The 19,294-nt window shown below is 43.7% G+C and overlaps 1 protein-coding gene across 2 annotated transcripts; it reads right to left on the minus strand.

The window, feature by feature from the left end:
* Positions 1 to 1,054: 1,054 nt before the first annotated feature.
* Positions 1,055 to 17,477, minus strand: Nars1 (asparaginyl-tRNA synthetase 1). 2 transcript variants are annotated; one of them, XM_059246346.1, is made up of 15 exons: positions 17,307 to 17,477; positions 16,198 to 16,277; positions 13,103 to 13,168; positions 12,901 to 12,993; positions 12,724 to 12,813; positions 11,334 to 11,412; positions 10,254 to 10,324; positions 9,006 to 9,092; positions 6,865 to 7,086; positions 6,565 to 6,764; positions 6,025 to 6,160; positions 5,004 to 5,117; positions 2,935 to 3,066; positions 2,469 to 2,600; positions 1,055 to 1,516 (listed from the first exon to the last, which is right to left on the minus strand). In XM_059246346.1, exons 1-15 carry the CDS (start codon positions 17,347 to 17,349, stop codon positions 1,385 to 1,387), a joined length of 1,677 nt encoding a protein of 558 aa, XP_059102329.1. In that variant the 5' UTR covers positions 17,350 to 17,477; the 3' UTR covers positions 1,055 to 1,384. The 2 variants fall into 2 exon arrangements, with proteins under 2 accessions (XP_059102329.1, XP_059102328.1); XM_059246345.1 differs by having other exon boundaries at positions 16,198 to 16,280; positions 17,307 to 17,476.
* Positions 17,478 to 19,294: the final 1,817 nt, after the last annotated feature.

The following is a 19,294-nucleotide window of genomic DNA, read 5'->3' on the forward strand; positions in this document are numbered from 1 at the left end:
GCCGCCCTTATCTCACCTAACTCTGTTTTAGTATTTTAGCTATCAACCTATTTATACAATCAAAACTCAAGCTAACTGAGTCTAACCTCGTCCTCTAAACTTTCATCACCTGCTAAACTGAAGCTAAGTACAGCTTACTGACATTCTTCCAGGTTCTCGATCACAAATGCCTCATTTCCACCTGTCATTTTACTTACTTGAAAAACAGGAGAAAATTTAATGGATTTAAAACTAACAACAAAAGAGAGCAAAACCAGTTGTAACTAGGACCCAAGCATCTAATTTTAAAAACTCATTCTTTTACTGTCATGTAACTCTACTAGTACTAAATTCAGTATCTAATAATCATGGCAAATAGATTAAAAACCGCCTAAGGTATGAACTGTGAGAAGGAGATGTTCAGCTCTGAGAAAACAAGGCAGAGAAGCGGTTTGACAAGTGTTCGTTTATTGATTGGTGGGAACACAGCCCATCAGAACACATGGCATGCATTGGGAGAGGACCGAATCAACCGTGCACTGTGCACTGTGGCTATCCATAAACCTGCTGGGAGCCTGCCAGGCCGCGCAGATGGTACTCACCCATGGATGACAGACGTGACTTAGCTACCTAGGGCGGCTAAGATTCCAGGTGTAAATCCTTTTGGAACGTATTTACTTTTTATTACTCAGAATTACATCAGAAGAGGGAAGCTTAGCCTGCACCCTACTCTTAAACTTAAGACTAAGGAGTTACCTGGAATCATTTAAATAACCCATCATCCAAATCACGTTAATGCAAATTTTAACCCAGTTCCCCTTTATAAATTTTTCTCTATCAATTCATACCCCTCAGAATCAGAAGCACTGTGTGGATTTAGAAAAGATTAATAGCAAACGTAAAGGACTATGTATTCAATTCCAGTATCTACAACTGTTGTACTATGCTAGATTTTTAAGTCATATGGCCAATTTCTCCTTTAGATGTTTGCTGTAACATGTATATAATAAATTAAATAATTCCAGTGACATTTAAAAGGACAAAAATATAAAGTTGATGGAATATCAGACCATAATTAAAAACTATATAATCATATATGGTTTATTTAATACAGTGATTGTACCCTACAGTACAATAAAATGTCTTCCCAACTAAAGAGTGACATGCCATGTATTTTCTCAAAATTTTGAAATGAGTATTTTTATTAAAGGGACATTGATGTCGCTTGATGTTCAAGTCACACCTACTGCTTTTTATGGTAATGGGAAGGAAAAACATGAAGACAGAAAAAAGCTACTACATCCAATGGGAAGTCAAGGGATGGTTTTGAATTTTTGTTCTTTTGCAGAGGCAGTCTTATCTTTTCATAAACATTTTCCCTTTCTTGGTGCTCCGGGGCACTTGGTTATGGCCTGCAGCGCTGGACGAATCGAGGGTACAAGCACACATCTCGGATATGATACCTGTTCAGAATCCAACTTAGGAATCTTTCCAAGCCCAAGCCATAGCCTCCATGAGGACATGTACCATATTTTCTCTGTTAAATAAATGAGAAGAAAGAGAAAGAATGTATGCTTACTTTAAAACTATAACCAATCATGTTTAAATTACTACAATGAGCTAACTTCCACAATGTAACGGTTAACTCACTGGAGTAATAATTCAAATCCACATGCCTTTATAAACCATGCAGAGAGGATAGTTCAGTATAAAAATACATCAGGGATGTAGACCCACCCTAAAAGGAAGAGATGATTTCCACCTTTCAAACTAATTACCCTGATTTATCAGAGGAGAATGAAGAATAGTGTATTAGATATTGGTAGGACCTAATAATGTATTTAAAAACTGCAGCAGGGGCTAGCAAGGTAAGGTAGCTCAGCAGTTAAGAGCACTGGCTGTTTTCCCAGAGGGCCTGGGTTCAAATTCCAGCACCCACATGGTAGCTCACTACTAACTGTAATGGCAGCTCCAGGAGAGCTGAAGTCTTCTCCTGGCCCCGGGGGCACTGCATGTGAAGCATACATGTGCACAAAACACCCCCACACATCAAAAAACCAAAAACAACCTGCAGCGGATAAAGAACTTTAGTAATGAAACTGACTTACAACTTGGCTAAAGACAAAAATGGCATATCCTGCCGGGCAATGGTGGGCACACCTTTGATGCCAGCACTCGGGAGGTAGAACCAATTGGATCTCTCTGAGTTCAAGGCCAGCCTGGTCTACAGAGTGAGATGCAGAACAGGCACCAAAACTACACAGAGAAACTCTGTCTCGAAAAATCAAAAAAACCCAACCAACCAACCAACCAACCAAAACAACAAAAAAGGGCAATATGCAAACACTACAAAGCAAACACAGTTCGCCTGTATACTCACGGACTACCTAGGATTCTGGCCTCCAACGCAATACAATACAATACACTTCAATGTATGCCAAAAGTATCACAGTGAAAAGACTTGAAGAAGTTTAAACAATTGTTCTTACCTGATCTGTGTACCAGTAATAAGGAGCAGGGTCAATTCCTTCCCTTTTATAGCCTTCTAGAATTTCTTCACAATCCCAAGTACGCATGGAGCCACCCACAATCTCACCAACATTGGGCATCAACACATCCACCTTTAAATAGTAAGTCCGAAAGCAAATAAAAAACCATCACAATTACTGCCAGTCTATCAGACATGATTGCAAGGCTTTAAGGAAAACTACAATTAAGCTCCTAACTTGAAAGGAAGCCCCGTGACTATGCAAAATTCAAGTATTACTCAAATTCTTTATCAGAAATGTCAACCCTGATCAGGGAGGTAAACTTTTTTTTTTTTACTTTAATTACTGTTATTCTAGATTTATGAAATACTTGCCATGAGCTATATATATCTCATCCCAAATGACAGTTCCCACCCGGTCCCTTAAAAGAGCAAATTTTCTAATACTCATGGAATCATAAACTGACAGATTCAGTAAGTCGAGGATCCTCAGGACATCGCTGCATATAGAAGGACTTGATCTCCACAGGAAACCGACACAGCAGGATTGGTTCATTAATGGTGTCTGTCATCAGTCTCTCAGGAGCTTCGGGAATATCCTGAGGTTAAACCAGATTTCATTAACATTTAAAACTGCTAACAGAAAGCAGCTCTTCAGCCATCAGTCAGCCCTTGCTATGCTCCTACAGCACAGTAGAGAACACACAGAGACCTAAAACCTCAGACATGCATATAGGAACAATTTCTTTTCAAAAGGAATAAAACCGACCAAGGCTGTCAAGTGAACTGTAGGAAGATCTGCTTCTTTTAACACAGCCCAGGAAAGGTGCTGAGTGCTGCTAGCAAATGACCCCACCGCCCAGACATCTCTCAGCTGTGACAAGATACTGCTCGGTTGGGCTAGAGAGATGGCCCAGAGGTTAAGAGCACTGGAAAGGTCCAGAGTTCAATTCCCAGCAACCACATGGTGGCTCCCAACCATCTATAATGAGATCTGGTGCCCTCTTCTGGCATGAAGGAATACATACAGGCATAACACCGGACACATAATAACTAACTAACTAACTAAATAAATAAATAAATAAATAAATAAACAAATAAATAAGTAAGTAAGTAAGTAAGTAAGTAAGTAAGTGAGTAAAGTAAGTAAGTAATTAAAAAGGTACTGCTTGGTATCTTGGTCAGTAGCCAGATCCAAGCTGTCAAGTGAGTATGGCCCACTTAGTCGCCAGAGCAGAAGACCATCAGTGTATGCTCCAGGACACCACTGATCTGCAGAGTACTGATGACACACATCTTTAAACTGTTACCTGCACTCCTTTCCTGTCACAAAAACCACTCACTCAATGGTACAAACAGTCATAAAGTAAACAACCGACATCAAGTTTCAGTGCTACCTACCATACCTGCAACAACAGTCAAGAAGTATTAGACGGTGATAACCCAAGTGAAGCAGTGTCTCTCCCCAACATCCTTCAGGAAACCTTATTCAAACCAAGACGGAAAACTCCTGTCCCAGAAAAACTGACTGAGAACTGGACAAGACTCATTGATTTAAGAGCTGAAACGGAACTGGACTCTCACTGGCTCTGGTCCCTGAAGCCCTATGCCCTCACGTATGTGAGACAAGGGTGCATGGAGAACCACCTGATCTCTCAGCCTGCAGCTGCCTCCCACACTGGGGGCTCTGTGTCAGGTGAATACATGCCTGCAAACTAGTCCCTAGCTCTAGAGCCCTCATGCTGTGGGATGGCAGAAACACATGATATATACCGGCATGCACCGAGGGCTTCCTGTGCCACGGGCCCTGCCCACTTCATCTGGTAGAAGAGGGTGTCACTTCCAGGTAGACAAGAGGAACATCTGGGTCACTAGCCTTCAGTCACACAGCAGGCTGAGAGAGAAGCCCACCTGGGGGACTGGGACCTCTGGGCTCTACAGCTGGTCACTGTTCCGCTCAAACACACTACGTACTAGGGAAAATAAAGTACTTCAAACTTGAGTTCAAAATCACTCTATACCTCATAAACTGAATTTACAAGACAGCAAGAGCGATGTGTGGAACCCTGGCATGCTGTTTGTTCTCCACATAAATTCCTTCTTACTCCCAAGCCAAACTGCTGAGTAGCAGGTACACACATCTCACCTGTAAACACACACACACACACACACACACACACACACACACACACACACACACACACACACAGTGTGCTAGGAATAGTGAAATACACAGGTCTGAATCAGTTATAACTACACTTCCAATGCATGCTCGGCTCCTAGCCAGGGAGGCTTGAGAATGAGTTGGCCAAGGAACGATCACATAAGACAGAAAGAAGGAACGCTGTTTTAGAATTGCACAAAAAGGACAGTACTCTACAGTTCACTATAGCATGAATCCAGATACTCTTAAGAGGTAGTTTCTGCTATTACTGTTGTCTTGAAGACCAGTCGAGGCACCCAGCATCAAGGAGCACCATCAACAACCTGCTTAAGCACATAACACCCTCCGAAGCAACAAGAAAAGGCTACATACATCTCCAAATTCATAGAGCGTTCCGTCTTCTTTCTTTACATCATGCTCCCTCAGCCACTCGATAGCATCTGAATAGTTCATCCGTCTGAAAGGCCGTTTAGGGGGCTTAAAGTTCTAGAGTAAAAAGGAGAAAAAAACTGTGTATAAAGGAAAGCACCCAGACTAAAATGTCTATTAAGAAACAAAAAGGGGGGCTGGAGAGACGGCTCCAGTGGTTAAAATATGGGCTGCTCTTCCAGAGGACCGGGTGTGATTCCTAGCACCCACAAGGTAGCTCACAACCACCTGTGACTCTAGTTCCAGGAGTTCCAACATCCTGGTCTGGCTTCCAGATGCACTGCATGCATGTGGTGCTCAGACACACAAGCAGGCAAAACACCCATGTACATAAAATAAAATAAAGTGCAAGTAGGGGATGGGGGTCGACACTGGAGACAGCTCAGCGGGTGAAGCCTTTGCCAGGTAAGCTTGATGACCGGGGTCTGCCCCGTGGAACCAAGGAAAAGGTGGAAGCAGAGAACCAACTCCACAGAGCTGTTCTCTGCCTTCCACATCCCGTCATGGTACGAGCCGGCCCACACACACCATAAACACATACAGAATAATAAATTCTTTAAAAAAAAAGAAAAGAGCCAGGCGGTGGTGGCGCACGCCTTTAATCCTAGCACTCAGGAGGCAGAGTCAGGAGGATCTGTGAGTTCGAGGCCAGCCTGGGCTACAGAGCGAGATCCAGGAAAGGCACAAAACTACACAGAGAAACCCTGTCTCGAAAAAACAAACCAACAAACAACCCCCCCCCCCAAAAAAAAACCAGTCCTCCAGATCATTAATATGAAAGAGAGGAAGAAGTACTTACTGATCGTCTCTTCTATAAACTAAAATACAGTTACTGGCAATTATTAAGTTTAGGTCTTCAAAACATTACCTATTATTTCAGCTCAGCAAACCTACACAAATTGAGAGTGATTCTGTCCTCTATCAAGACTGGAATCCTTTCACTTCGAGAACACACTGCACCTACCGGGTTGAGGTCATACACGATGCTTGCCACTGGTGACTTTAAGACTCTGTCCACCACGTCACACACGAGGTCCTCTAAGCGGTTCAGGAGGTCCTCAAAGGTCAGGAAGGGACACTCGGCTTCCACGTGAGTGAATCTGAAGAAGAGACACAGCTGAGCCCTGCTCTTCTTTTAGACGACGTTCTCTCCAGCAAAGGTCTGGACCTGGGGGAACTGTCCAGAAAGGAACCGATGCCCTGCTCTCGCAACCCTCACTGACTGGTCACGGAAAAATCAGAGAACGGACTTTGGCTGTGGCTTAAGGAGCCAGCTGCCTTTTCTTGCTTCTTAGGCAGGGTCTTATAGCCCAGGCTGGCCTTGAACTTGATTCTCTTGCCTCCACCTCCCAACTGGGATTACTGGCATGTAACCATGTAACCATGCCCACTACTTTTATGTGGTGCTGTGGACAGAACCCAGAGCCTTATGTAGGCTAAGCATTCACTCTATGAGAACTTTATCCCCAGCCCAAAGGGCCGCTTAGGCAGGACAATTTCTTACTCAGCCAGGTGCCTCCGTGTTCTGGACTGTTCGGCCCTGTATGACTGGGCAATACAGAAAACATCCCCCAGGGCCGGAAGGCAGGTCTCCAGGTACAACTGGGAAGACTGGGTTAAAAAGGCTTCTTCCCCAAAATAGTCGAGCTTGAAGAGTGTGGCCCCACCTTCGACCTGCGTCTGCACCAATGTCGGTGTGGTAACCTGTGAGGGTGAGAAGGAGCAAACAGGTCTGCTGTGGCCGTCCCTCCTCCAAACAGCATGGGGAATCACTTGCAAAAGATGACCTGTAACAGGCACTTACTTCACAGTACCCCCTGTCGAAGAAGTGATCCCGAAAGCACCTGGTGATCATGGAGCGTGCTTTCAAGATCTTGGACATGTTCTCTCCTCGGATCATCATGTGCCGGTTGTTGAGCTGGACATCTACGTCAGACTCCTCATTGATCAGGTTGTCAGCCCCTCCAGCTGGGGCCAGCCCCACCAGTTCCCAGAAGTCACAGCTCAGCTCATGGCCTCCCGGAGCCTGTGGTTTTAAAAAGCAGGGGGGAAAAGCCGAGGAAGTGAGGACAGACACTAAACCGACAGTACTGAAGACCTTCTGCCCAAATTTTCAGTAAGGTGTTATTTTAAGAACATCATTAGTAGTTTCAGCCTCCAAAATTGGAGACCCAGTAATTCAATGTTAAAATTTTACATTTACTACTTCTTTCCATGTAAACACAGACAGACAGACAGACAGACACACACACACACACACACACACACACACACACACACACACACACTCACTTTATAAACAAGAAGACACATACTAAGAATTAAATCACCTCTAATTCCAGGACCTGGAGTAATCACTAACAACTACTAGCATCATGGTTTATTTCCTTAGCACTGGCCTGAACAGTTAGTCAACACACTTACTCACATTCCAAAACTTCAATGTGGAGCTTAAGAGCTAGTTCAGCAGCTAAGAGTGCACACTGCCCTTCCAGAACCTGAGTCCAGTTCCCAGCACCTACGGAGTGGCTCCCGACCACCCTTAACTCCAGCTGCAGAGGGTCTGACACCTCTGGCTTCTGAGGGAGTCTGTACTCGTGTGCACACAGCACACACCAACACACACATATACATAACTGAAGTAATAAAAAATAAAGTCTTAAATTTAAATGGCAAAGTTTTACTAAAAGCCGCTTATCTATTTGTCTACTTGGAAAAAGATAATCAAAATTTCCCCTACTGACTCCACACACAGTAATTCCTCCTCAAAGCCTCAGCTCACGGAACATGTAATTATCTTGTTGCCAGACACTGGACAGCAAGGAACACCATGACAACCACTCCATTTACAATCACATCAATTCAAGGACAGCTCGGCGAACTTCACTCAGACACTCCTTTCTATGACAGGGCAGGCTTTCCATCAACTCTGAAACCAGGAGTCTTTGCTCCCTCTTGTGGTTGATACGCTACAATTGTAGGTTTCTTTCCTAGGCAACAATTACAGTCGTTATTCGAATTGTAATTACCGACAGGTAACTGTTCGTAGAATGGGTTATCTGCCCTTAGCTAAAGCACAAATACATCCTTATGTCATTTTTTCTCTTTCTTTCTACTTTCTTTTTTAAAACAAACTACCAATTCCTGTTCAAAGGGTTTCAGTTTAGACTAGTGTTTTCTGAAATTCTGAGCGCTCAAGCTTTTAGTTTTTATTCCCACCTCACTGAAGTTATCCCCATACCCACAGCAAAGTGGCTCCACAACTAACCAGGAGGATTAGTAAGGAATTAAGTTGAAAAGCTAAGTTCCTTTATGTAGCTCTGGCTGTCCTGGAATTCACTATGTAGAGTACGCTGACTTCAAATTCACAGAATTTGTGTGCTGGGATCAAAAAAGATGTGGGCCACCACATTATTTTGATTTGTTTTTGAGTCCTGCTCCCTCTCAAAGTCACACTGACGTTTACTTGCTAGTGCTGCAGCAAGGGGAGGTGTTCAGGTTGGGAGACCCCCGTGAATGAGCTCAGAGGTGAGTAAGCTGCTAGTGATCGCGAGACCAGATTTGTCACACACACACACAAGCCAGTTCAGCCCATCCCAATCTATTGAATGCATTCTTTAGCCTTGATGTAGTAAGTAGTGGGATGTCACAACAAGAAAGCTGTCACCAGAAGTAGCCCCTCTATCGTGGGACTCCCCAACCTCCAGAACTACAGGAAAATTTCTTTTTTTTTTCATAAATTTCCCAGTCCATAAGACTCTGTTACAGCTACAAAAAGCAGACTAAGACGGAAATGTTAGCATACATATTTTACTGGAAAAGGACACTACAGTATTTCACACTTGTGTATTTATATGCCAAACACCAAAGCACCAATAAATACATTGGGGAACAAACTAGTAAATAAATACCCATTGCTTCACTCCCTGAGTTCGCCTCACTCACCTGCTTGCCCTTGGGAGTTAGGTTTAAGGTTCCATACACTGCCACACTGCTCTCCGTGGACAACACCACTCCATTGTAACACTGGCACTGCAAAGATGTCAAAGGTCACACTAGCCTATATGCTGATATTCAATATTCTAATTCAGTTAAGGGAATTATTCACAAACAAGTTCTTTGGTCAAGTATTTATGAAGTCAGGATTAAGAGAGAGAGAGAGAGAGAGAGAGAGAGAGAGAGAGAGAGAGAGAGCGAGAGAGAGCGCACAAGCGCTATTTTTGGAGGAGGCAGAAGTATCAATGTACCCATGCACCACATAATGTTTCTATTAGCAATGGAGTGGTACCTGTTCCCTACTAGGTAACTCATATTACCTACCGACATCATAGCAAAATACACCCTGACTGTGCTCAATCAGATAGCTTACTGATGTATTTCTTAGACTGTGGTGCTATCATTCAGTAACAGATGGCTATATAAAAACATATTTAAGTCCCTTTCCATGAATACAGAAGCATAGAAGACACTGGTCTCATTCCATATCCACACAGTTCACCTGACTTACACGGACAGAGACCCTCTACACTATGCTGAAGTCATCAGGAGAAAAGTGATGGGCAATCTGACAACTGTGGGACAAGGCTGCTTACACCTAAAGCTACTAATCACAAAGACAAGTGAGCATCAGGTGCCCCTTGACATACCCAGAATAGAGCTCTGCACACGAAGTAGTCACGTGAGGGACAAAAACAAACAAACAAAAAAATCAAACACCATCAGCCCCAACTTCCGTTACCAGACAGCGCAGCCGGAAGCACATTAGTGACATCACGGCAGGAATTAACAAGCTCGTAATGGGAGACGCCCCAGAATTTCTGGAGTTTCCTCCCACAAATCAACTGGGAGCAGAAAGAAAGATAATGAGTGACAAGGGGTCCCTGTTAAGAATATGACATCCAGGGAAAAAGCCAGGACCCTCCATAAACTGGTGGTCACTCAGGCCAGGCCACAGACTCTACACTGTTCTGTTTTCTTATTTCAGAAAATTTTCATGACAAAAGCCTTCTCTCTAGCCTTGCTAAAGTGTAATCAGAATTCTTTACATTTATGATACACGATGGTTTTGACATGGGTATCCACGGATAATACAGTAAAAATTTAAAGTATGTATATAGATCCTAAAATTCTCTAACTTACAATAATGGACCCTATTCAACACAATCTTCAGTCATATGTAAGATAAAAACTTACCAAGTCATCTGACAAGACACACTGAAGATAGCCCGTACCATCCCGCAACACCAGAAACATCAAATTCTTTCCTAGAAATGAGAGACAAAAATTCAGCCCTGGTACCTCATAATCCCCCACATAAAAGCAGCCCCAAGGTCAGTTCGAAGTTCAGACCTCTCCATGCCCTCTTCCTTTGACCTCCGCCCCCAAGCCTGGTCTCTGTGCACTTTATGTTCTAACCATACATGATCCTCAAGATCCACACTATTGTGGGACAGCAAGTCAGTCCAGAAAAAAGGTCAGGATGAGTCAATTATAAAAATCAAAACTAAGATGCTGGGCTGAGGAGACAGTTATGTGGTTCAAGTGCTTGCCTTGTAAGTGTGAGGAGATTTCAGATCCCAGAGCCCACATAAATACCATGCCAGGTGGGTGTGATACTTCTTCCCCCGTAATCCCAGCCTCCTCAGAAGAGACTGGGAGTCTCCAGAGCAACCTGGTTAGCTAGACCAGCTGTATCGGTGAGCTCTGGTTTGAGTGAGAGACCCTGCCTCAAACACACATGGTGGAAGAGAGATCCTGGATAGTTTTAGATATCAATCTCAGGCCTCCACATGCACATGTCCACATGTATGTGTGCCACACACATTCAAACATGCACTCACACACAATACATGTGGGGTGGGAGGAGTGGGGAACCAATTAGTATACTAACCTAAAAAATAAGATACAGATACATACACACACACGCACACACACACTCACACATCTATGATCACATTCCATTTCAGGCAGGATCTGTCCTTATAACACAAACCTTGTTTCTCATTAAATAATTAAATTTCAATTTGAGGATGATGTACTTATTATACATCTCTGGTCACTGTGATTACTAACAGTTCAAGTAATAGCTAAATCTTCAAACTTTCATAGTCATATTACATGGGAACAAATCTAGGATATAAATTATTATATCATTTAAAAAGACAGTATACGCAAAACCCAAACAAACCCGGAGAAATGTTTTTATGTCATTCTTCATCTAAGACCAGGTTTATTTAAGATTGAAAAGAGGGAAAGAAAAACTACCCCACTCACCTTGCCTACGCAACCTGTGGACCCAGCCGAACACCTTCACTCTTCGGCCTCTATATCCTTCTAATGCACAAATCTTTACCTGCCGGATTTAAATGACAACTATCTGAATCATGTCATTTATGACATAGCAACATTTTCACATAGATCCATAGATTGTAGTAAAGTGTTAAAAACAATCACTGCTGGGTGTGCTAGTAGACACATTTAATCCCAGTACTTGTAAGGCAAAGCCAGGTCGATCTTTATGAATTCTAGGCCAGCAAGGGATACATAGGAAGACCTTTTGTCAGAAAAAACAACAACAACAAATCCAAACCAACAAACTAAACTAACCAAACAAAAAACACCCTCTACCACAACAATTAATAAAAAAACAAAACTAAAAAAACAAAACTAAAAAAAAAAAAAAATCACAAATACAAAATTGTGGGCTGTCATTCTACTGCGTGTTCAGAATCAAATACCTTACTATGCCGGATTTAAAAAAAAAAAAAGAAGTCCTTTTCTATTACTGTAAAATTGACAATGAGAGATACCTAAAACTGTTTCAGAAACTATTGAAGAAAATCAGTTAATAAATGAATTCAGTTTGTCACAAGCGATGTGCCTGTCCCCCACGGCAACAACAATCCCAGCCTCTCAAGTCCCTCTGCAACACTCACACACCAGGAAACTAAGACAGAGAGGAAAATGCAAAGAGGAACTGGGTGGTGCGTGGAAGTAGTAGAAGGTGACAGACACTTAGCCAGCGAGAACATTGATGGAGCCAAGCCAACTTACTCCTGGGTCAGCCATCTATGTGGGTTCCAGAAAAAAAGCAGGAGCAAACTTTCTTTCAAAGAATCATAAATGCTTCTTATGTATTTGTAAAACTTACAAAAAATCACAGATTTCAACCTTTCCACCTTTGGGTGAGGAAACTGATACTACAGAAGGCAAAATCATTTGCCTCAAACTACCCAGCAAAGCCAGGTGGTACTCCACATCTGATGCCCATCAGTCAGAGCAGAATCTACTCATCACACAATTTCTTTCTTTTTTTTTTTTTTTTTTGGTTTTTCGAGACAGGGTTTCTCTGTGTAGCTTTGTGCCTTTCCTGGAACTCGCTTTGGAGACCAGGCTGGCCTCAAACTCAGAGATCCGCCTGGCTCTGCCTCCCGAGTGCTGGGATTAAAGGCGTGCGCCACCACCGCCCGGCTTCCTCACACAATTTCTAACTTCAGCAACAAAATGAACTTCTAAAAGCCAACCTCAGCACTCAGAACATTGTGTCTCTATTCCCCCCAAAAGAAAGACAAAACCATTAGAACAAAAGATGAGTATGCCTTGCAAACACAGAAGCATCTCGGATACAGCCACACCCACAGCACCAGAAATGACAGACACCTACACATGCCGGCTCTGGCAGGCTCGGGTCATTTTTAATGATAATTTTCTTTGCTTCCTCCAGGTTCTTTTCTCTTCGTAAGTTATCTTCTGCCTGATTTTGAAAACAACGCAATTAGTAAACATAGTTTTGGGTGTAGTTAACTATAAAAATGTGCACAGTGGCAAATTCATTAGTCACCTCTTTCTTCTCCCGAGAATCATTCTTCATCTGTTCCCTGTGCCACATCTTTTTAATGTTCTTCATCTGTGACTTAGAAATGACATCCCACCGCTAGAGAGGGACAGAGCATAAAGATATGCATCATCTTCAACACCTCTATGTGCACAGAAAAACTTATCATTCACAAAACATGATCCCAAAAGGTGTTGGCACATCGTACCTCGTTTTCCTTTTGTGAATCCACATAAATGGTGGGAAATGGCTCTTTTCCAACTGTCATCAAAGCCTTGGGGAGAGGGAGAGAGAGAAAAGATTTCGTTAATATTATACAAAGCTTAGTAACCAAAACCACACCTGGATTATGAATCTGAATATGACCAGGAGCCTAGAAAAGTATCAAGACCCAACAGGCAACAGGATGACTGGCTGAACCTTCTTCAGAAGAAGCTGACTCTAAGAACATCCAGGTCACACTACAGAAAACCCCAACCAGTTCATGCACACAGTAAGCGGCCTCCCGTGAGAGCAGGGTCAACCGGACACAGGGACAAGCACAGCCATGCCAGCAAGAGGCAGCAGAGAGCAAAAACCCCTTTGCAAACAATATCTGAAAGGCTAGTGACCTGTAAAATATCAAAGAAGGGACCTAAGACAGGCAGGTCTGAAACTCTGTCAACAAAATAACAGCCAAGTTACACAGAAGGTTAAGCTCCATTTAATTTGAAAAATTCTTAGGAGGCTATATATTCTTTCCTCACCAATCCTGGTATATCAGTCATTACTGTATTTCACTTGTGTTTTAAGTTAACATAAAAAATGAATTTAAAAAATGCTTGTTATGTTTTTACTAATTTAGTGTGTATGTATGTGTGGGGGTGGTGGTGGTGGGGGGGGTCAGAAGACAATTAGGAGAATTCAGCTCCCTCTTTCCAACATGTGGGTCTCAGGGACTGAACTCAGGCTGTCAAGCCTGGCAGAATCACCTTTACCCACTGAGCCATCTCAATGGCCCCCCAAAACTCATTTTTAACAGGGTCTCTAGCTCAGACCAGTCTTGACCTTGCTGAGTAGCTGAGGGTGACCTTGAACTCCTGATCCTCCTGCCTTTACTTTCCAAGTGCTGGAATTATAGGCTCAAGGCAAAGAGGCGTATCTTAGGAACCTCAAGCACTGTCTGAAAAATTTCCAGTGACTACATCAAACAGGAAAAGAAATGTCTTCTCTCTGGAGATAAAATCTCAAGTTTATAAAACCTGACCTCGGGGATCCTACCAAACATCTAGTCTCTGCCTGTTTAGCCCCCATTAGGTCTACTGAGCTGTCCTGCTCCAGCTGCTCTTTGAGTCACATGTCCTCAATTGTCTGGTCTCATTCTTCAGTGAAAGGCTAGGGGCCATAAAGTTACAAAGGACAGTCACTGGGTGTATAAACAGCTAGGCCTGGGAGGAAACATTAACAACAGTCATTTAAGATTAGTTAAGACTCGCCCCTGTGCATACTAAATGACAACATCCCCCACATACATAAAAGGAACAAAAGGAGGAATGCTCAAATGCCTGGAAAATCTCCACCCATTCCCAGAAAAGACACACAAAGCACTCCATAACTCCTTCATCCTCCTCCCTCACATTCTAAACCACCCAATCCCCAAGACCCGAGGAGCTAGCTTGTGAGTTTATCTCCCACTTCTACTACTTGTCACCTTTTTTTCCTTCACTGTTCCAAAACCAGGGGCAACAGAAACCTTAACCTTCTGGTGTGACTTAGTCCACCTCGCTGCCGGCTGTAGAGCAGGGAGGAATGTGCGAAGCTTCTAAAAACAGCAAGAGCTTCACAGTGAATTATCATAGGATTATAGTCTCGTACCACATCGATGATGGACTGCATGGTCAACCATGGCCCCATCAGAGCATAGTGGGAAGGAGCACTGTGGCGACCTACATTTTTTGTAAGGACTCTCTACCTCTCATTAACACACAGTTGCATCTGCAGAGCCCTGGGAATTCGCTTCTTTCCTGACTGTGTACACTGATACTCACTTTTTTATGTCAGGATGAAAAGAGCCTATCATTCCATAACAGAAGGGCATACCCTGAAACTGCAACATTCCTCTTTGGAGGTCACCTAGTGTTCTCGGTTTTGGAAAGTCACAGCAGACGTCTCAATTGAAAAAGACTTCCCTCTTAAAAGTAAAAAACAAGACCCCGGTATGACATATTAAAGTATGACCTGGCCTGACCTAAAGAGAAAACACTTCCAGGTTAAGAGGATTTGATGACTGATATTATCAGGCATCTATAAAAACAAGAGATGGCCAGATACAGATGCATAAAAAGAGGAGTGTCAGGGTCTTGCTCTTCCAAAGAGGAAACATCTAACCTCCCCACTTAGAGGGTGGCTGAATTCCAGCATTCTGGCTCAACAGGTCTGTCAGTGAATAAACAGCATGGTGGGGACACTTTGGACCACACCTTAACCTGATGAAATCAGTTGTGAGTTGAAGAACTCCTGAGACATGTGTAACAGTCCACTTAGAATGAGCTAACCTCACAGGATGCTCCTAGGCCCCGAAATAACAGTACATCGTGGCATTTTTGTCTTCAACTTTCAGGGTCACGAGTCTGCTTTGAGACATGGCCCATGGGTGGGTTGCTGATATGTCAAGTCTTTCAGTCTCAAGGTCAAGATGATCTCTGTACCGTGATAAATAAATACATCAAGAGATCTCTCTTTAGACTCAACCAGGCACGAGCTCAGTGTGACTCAGAGGTAACTTTTACTGTTACAAGAGCTGAAAAACAGACAATCTGACGAATTAGAGAGGAAAAAGTCCAGAGATGAACACCTTGCGGAGAAAAGGAAAGTATCGGCTTTAAATGTTCAAAACGAAGCTTGGGCGTTGATCTAACACTATTAAATCAACATGTGTGTACACACCCTCTACTTTCCCTTTGGGGAGATTCTTTTCAAACGCTAGCATCTGAAATAAAACTATTGGGCTGGGGAGATGGCTCAGTGGTAAAGGTGACTGCCACTAGGCATGACGACCTGGGTTTGAGTTTGGTACCCAGCATTCACTGGGGGAGGGGATGGGGGGGGGACGACACACGGGACCACGACACAGAACACAGAACAAATGGCTCGGGTCATCTTGGGGTTTCATATCTATGCAGAGGCACACAAATACTGCGCTCCCCACCCCATGAACAAAGGTAGTATTTTCTTCTTAAAGGATGAATGAAATGAAATTCCTGACAAGTCATTTATCACCAACAGCCATTCCTAGACGTGGAGCGGTTGCCCTAATGAGGTTACCTTCAGGCCTGTTTTAAATGGTTTCTCCTTGGTTCCATCTCCCGTTGCATCATTTCCCTCTCGATCAGAGACATACAGCTCTGCTGTTTTTTAAAAGATGAAAAGTTACTCATCAGTCACCACTAACTCTCAGTCACTTTACAATGCGGCTGCTTTATCCATTTTCTCTCTTTGGAAACAGAAAAAGCATTTGATTTGTAAAAATTCCCACAGTCCAAAAGGAATCAACGTATTATTTTTCCGATCTCCTTTTTTAACACTATCCCACCTCCTAACACAATGAATTATAAATCTGACTTTTCTAAGTGAACTTTTTCATTGTTTTAATCTGTTAGCCCTTCTCTTTACTTGACCGCACAAACAATAAAGCCAGAGTTTTGAAATTCATCCTATCTTGATTAGATGCTGCACCTGAAAAGCCAGAGTGACCTGGGGAGAATTTATTTCACCTTCCTGTGCTTATTTCTTTGGCTATAAAACAAGGAAACCAATAGACATCTTACAGGGCTGTACGTACTGAGAATGAAAGAGAACAAGATGTGAATCAGGCATCCCAGTGAACAGTGCACAGACAGCAAATGAAAACGTCGTCCCCTCTGCTTTCCAAAACAAACTCAAAACTCAGAGGTGAAACCGCAGAGGGCCTCACAACTGCTAAGTCTAGTCGTGACATCGCCTCGGTCTCTAAAACCTTTATTTTTTACGGCTGCAAATCTCAGCAGAAAAAAAGAAAAATGAGGCTGTGCGAAAAATAATTAAAAGTCTTAAATCTTTCCCAGAAGATCAACTGGAGAAACTGCCTATCTGGAGGCTTCACTAGGTCGGAACGCCTTGCAGAGCCCCAGTCTTTGCGGAATCACGGGACTTTCGCAGCAGGGCAGGGCCAGAGAGGCGGTGGCCGAGGGACCCACAGGGCTGAATCAGAACCGGACCTGGGCCACCGAGTCCGGTGCCCAGGTGGCCCAGGTGGCCCAGGTCTGAGGGTCTGGTGCGAAGGGCCAGAATCCCACAAATATCTGGGAGTGCAGCCACGCTGCGCCCAGCACTAAAGGGAGTTCGGGACCAGCCGGAACATTTCCGTACCGGACCACAAGCCGGGCTTCACTCACCTAGGACCATCCCGGCGGTCGCCCTGATCACCTCCGAGGACATCGACTCTGCACCCCCACCGCCACCTGGTCACCCCAACGTGCACAGAAGGCTTCCTTGACTGAGGCGTTGCATCATACTACCCAGAGCAGCCGTCGCGGATATGAGTCAGCGGAACGGCGGGCACCCATTGGCTACCGGAGGTGGGCAAGCGACTCAGAGGCCGCCATGTTTGGTCAGGGAACAGAACACTTCCGGTTCGAAGACGCTGGGCGGGGTGCGGCGTTCTCTGGGCTCCGGAGGCGGAACTGGGTCTCCCAGGGTTGGGTAGTACAGTTGAGGTCAAGCTCCCCGCGTTCCTGGCTTTGCGCCTAGCTGTACGCATTGCAGGTTCTGTTTCAACCACTATGGAAAAAGGATTTTGGTTGGGTTTTTTGTTGTTGTTGTTGTTGTTTTTTTTTTTTTTTTTTTAGATTTATTTTCTTTTAAGTGTATGAATGTTTTGCAAGCATGTATGTGCGTGCACCAGGTGCGTCCCTTGTAAAAGAAAAGTCATCGCATCCCTTGGAACCGGAGTTATGGATGGTTGTTAGCTGAGAAGCGAACCCAGATGATCTCTTCGTAAGAGCAACGAGTGCGCTTAACCGCTGAGCCCCCTAAAATATACTTTAAAAAAAGAAGAAGAAGAAAATGTGATGAGCTGACCATCTACCTGCTTCCCCAATAGAACAACAGTTTATATAGCATTAATTGCATTAGTTGATGTACTAATCCACAGATGATTTAAAATATGCAAGAGGATTTATGTAGTTTTATTGCAGACACTGTGCTATTTGATATAAGGCGTCCGCTAGTTCATTATTTGCAGGGGGCGTGTTAACAGTCTCCCTGAGGTACCAAGGGACGACCGTACTCCCTGTGTCTGGCGGTGGAACTTCTAGGTCACCAGTCGGTTTATGCGTATCGTGTCTGGCCAGGATCGGTTTAGCGCTGGAGTTCAGGAAGCGCTTGGTTAACTCTCCTAGACAGTCTCATTTAATCAGATCTTCCAGAAGCTGACGTTTCCTTGATGCATGGCTGAGAGTCACTTCCAGGAACAGGCTGGAATTTGCCAGCGCCCTTTATCGACGGAATTGTATAATTAGTGGCATTGTTCAGGCTGTGGCCAGTTTAAAGGTGCTCTGTTCTTCTGGTCACCGTGTTCTCGCTCTGTTTTCCGGATTGTTCTGTTATCTCTACAGGGTCCATTTGGTTTGCCGTGCACGGTTAAAAGGTTTGTCTGTTTTTAACTTTCACCGTAGTCACCCGCTTAGGTTCAGGGCATACGAATCCGACGTCGCCATGTTGACTCCGGGCAGCTTCCGGGTTCCTCTCCTGGGTCCTGTCAAACCCACTGATGTCTTCCAGGAGGGTTCATGTGCATTCACTATTTTGCTCCACAAAACAAATTTTGAAGCGAGAAGAGGGAAAAATCACTGTGATTTCTTCTTACCCGGTCCCAGCCTGAGACGGGGTGTAGTGTATGGAAAATGTAAGTAATGTGTAAAATCTGTAACCGCAGACAACAGTGGAGATATCACTATGAGACTATTATTTTAAGGAACTGAAGATTCAACTTCCCTCTCGAATTGGAGAGTGAAATTTAAGCAGAAGTTAGTTCGTTAGTTCCTGGAGACCTTTTTCTTTGGCGATCCCCAAGCTGCTTCAAGTTCTTGAGCTCCTTGTCTATGATCAGCCAGGAGCAATAAGAAATAAAATCATTTAAAAACTAATATCTCATTAAGGAGGACGAATTTGAGCCATTGGGACCCCGAAGCCAGATACACTTGAAAATAACACCACTCTTACAGTTTTCTGGCTCTGTGACCTTGATCCAGACCCCAACCTCCTGAATCTTGGATATTTCCCCTGTAAAATGATAAGAACACATCTCTCAAAAAGCAAAGATTAAAAGTGACCAAGTATACAAAAATGCCTACTATGTGTTTGACATCCACACTAATCTGAA

This window comes from Peromyscus eremicus, chromosome 19 (genome assembly GCF_949786415.1).
Source record: "Peromyscus eremicus chromosome 19, PerEre_H2_v1, whole genome shotgun sequence".
Classification (NCBI taxonomy): domain Eukaryota; kingdom Metazoa; phylum Chordata; class Mammalia; order Rodentia; family Cricetidae; genus Peromyscus; species Peromyscus eremicus.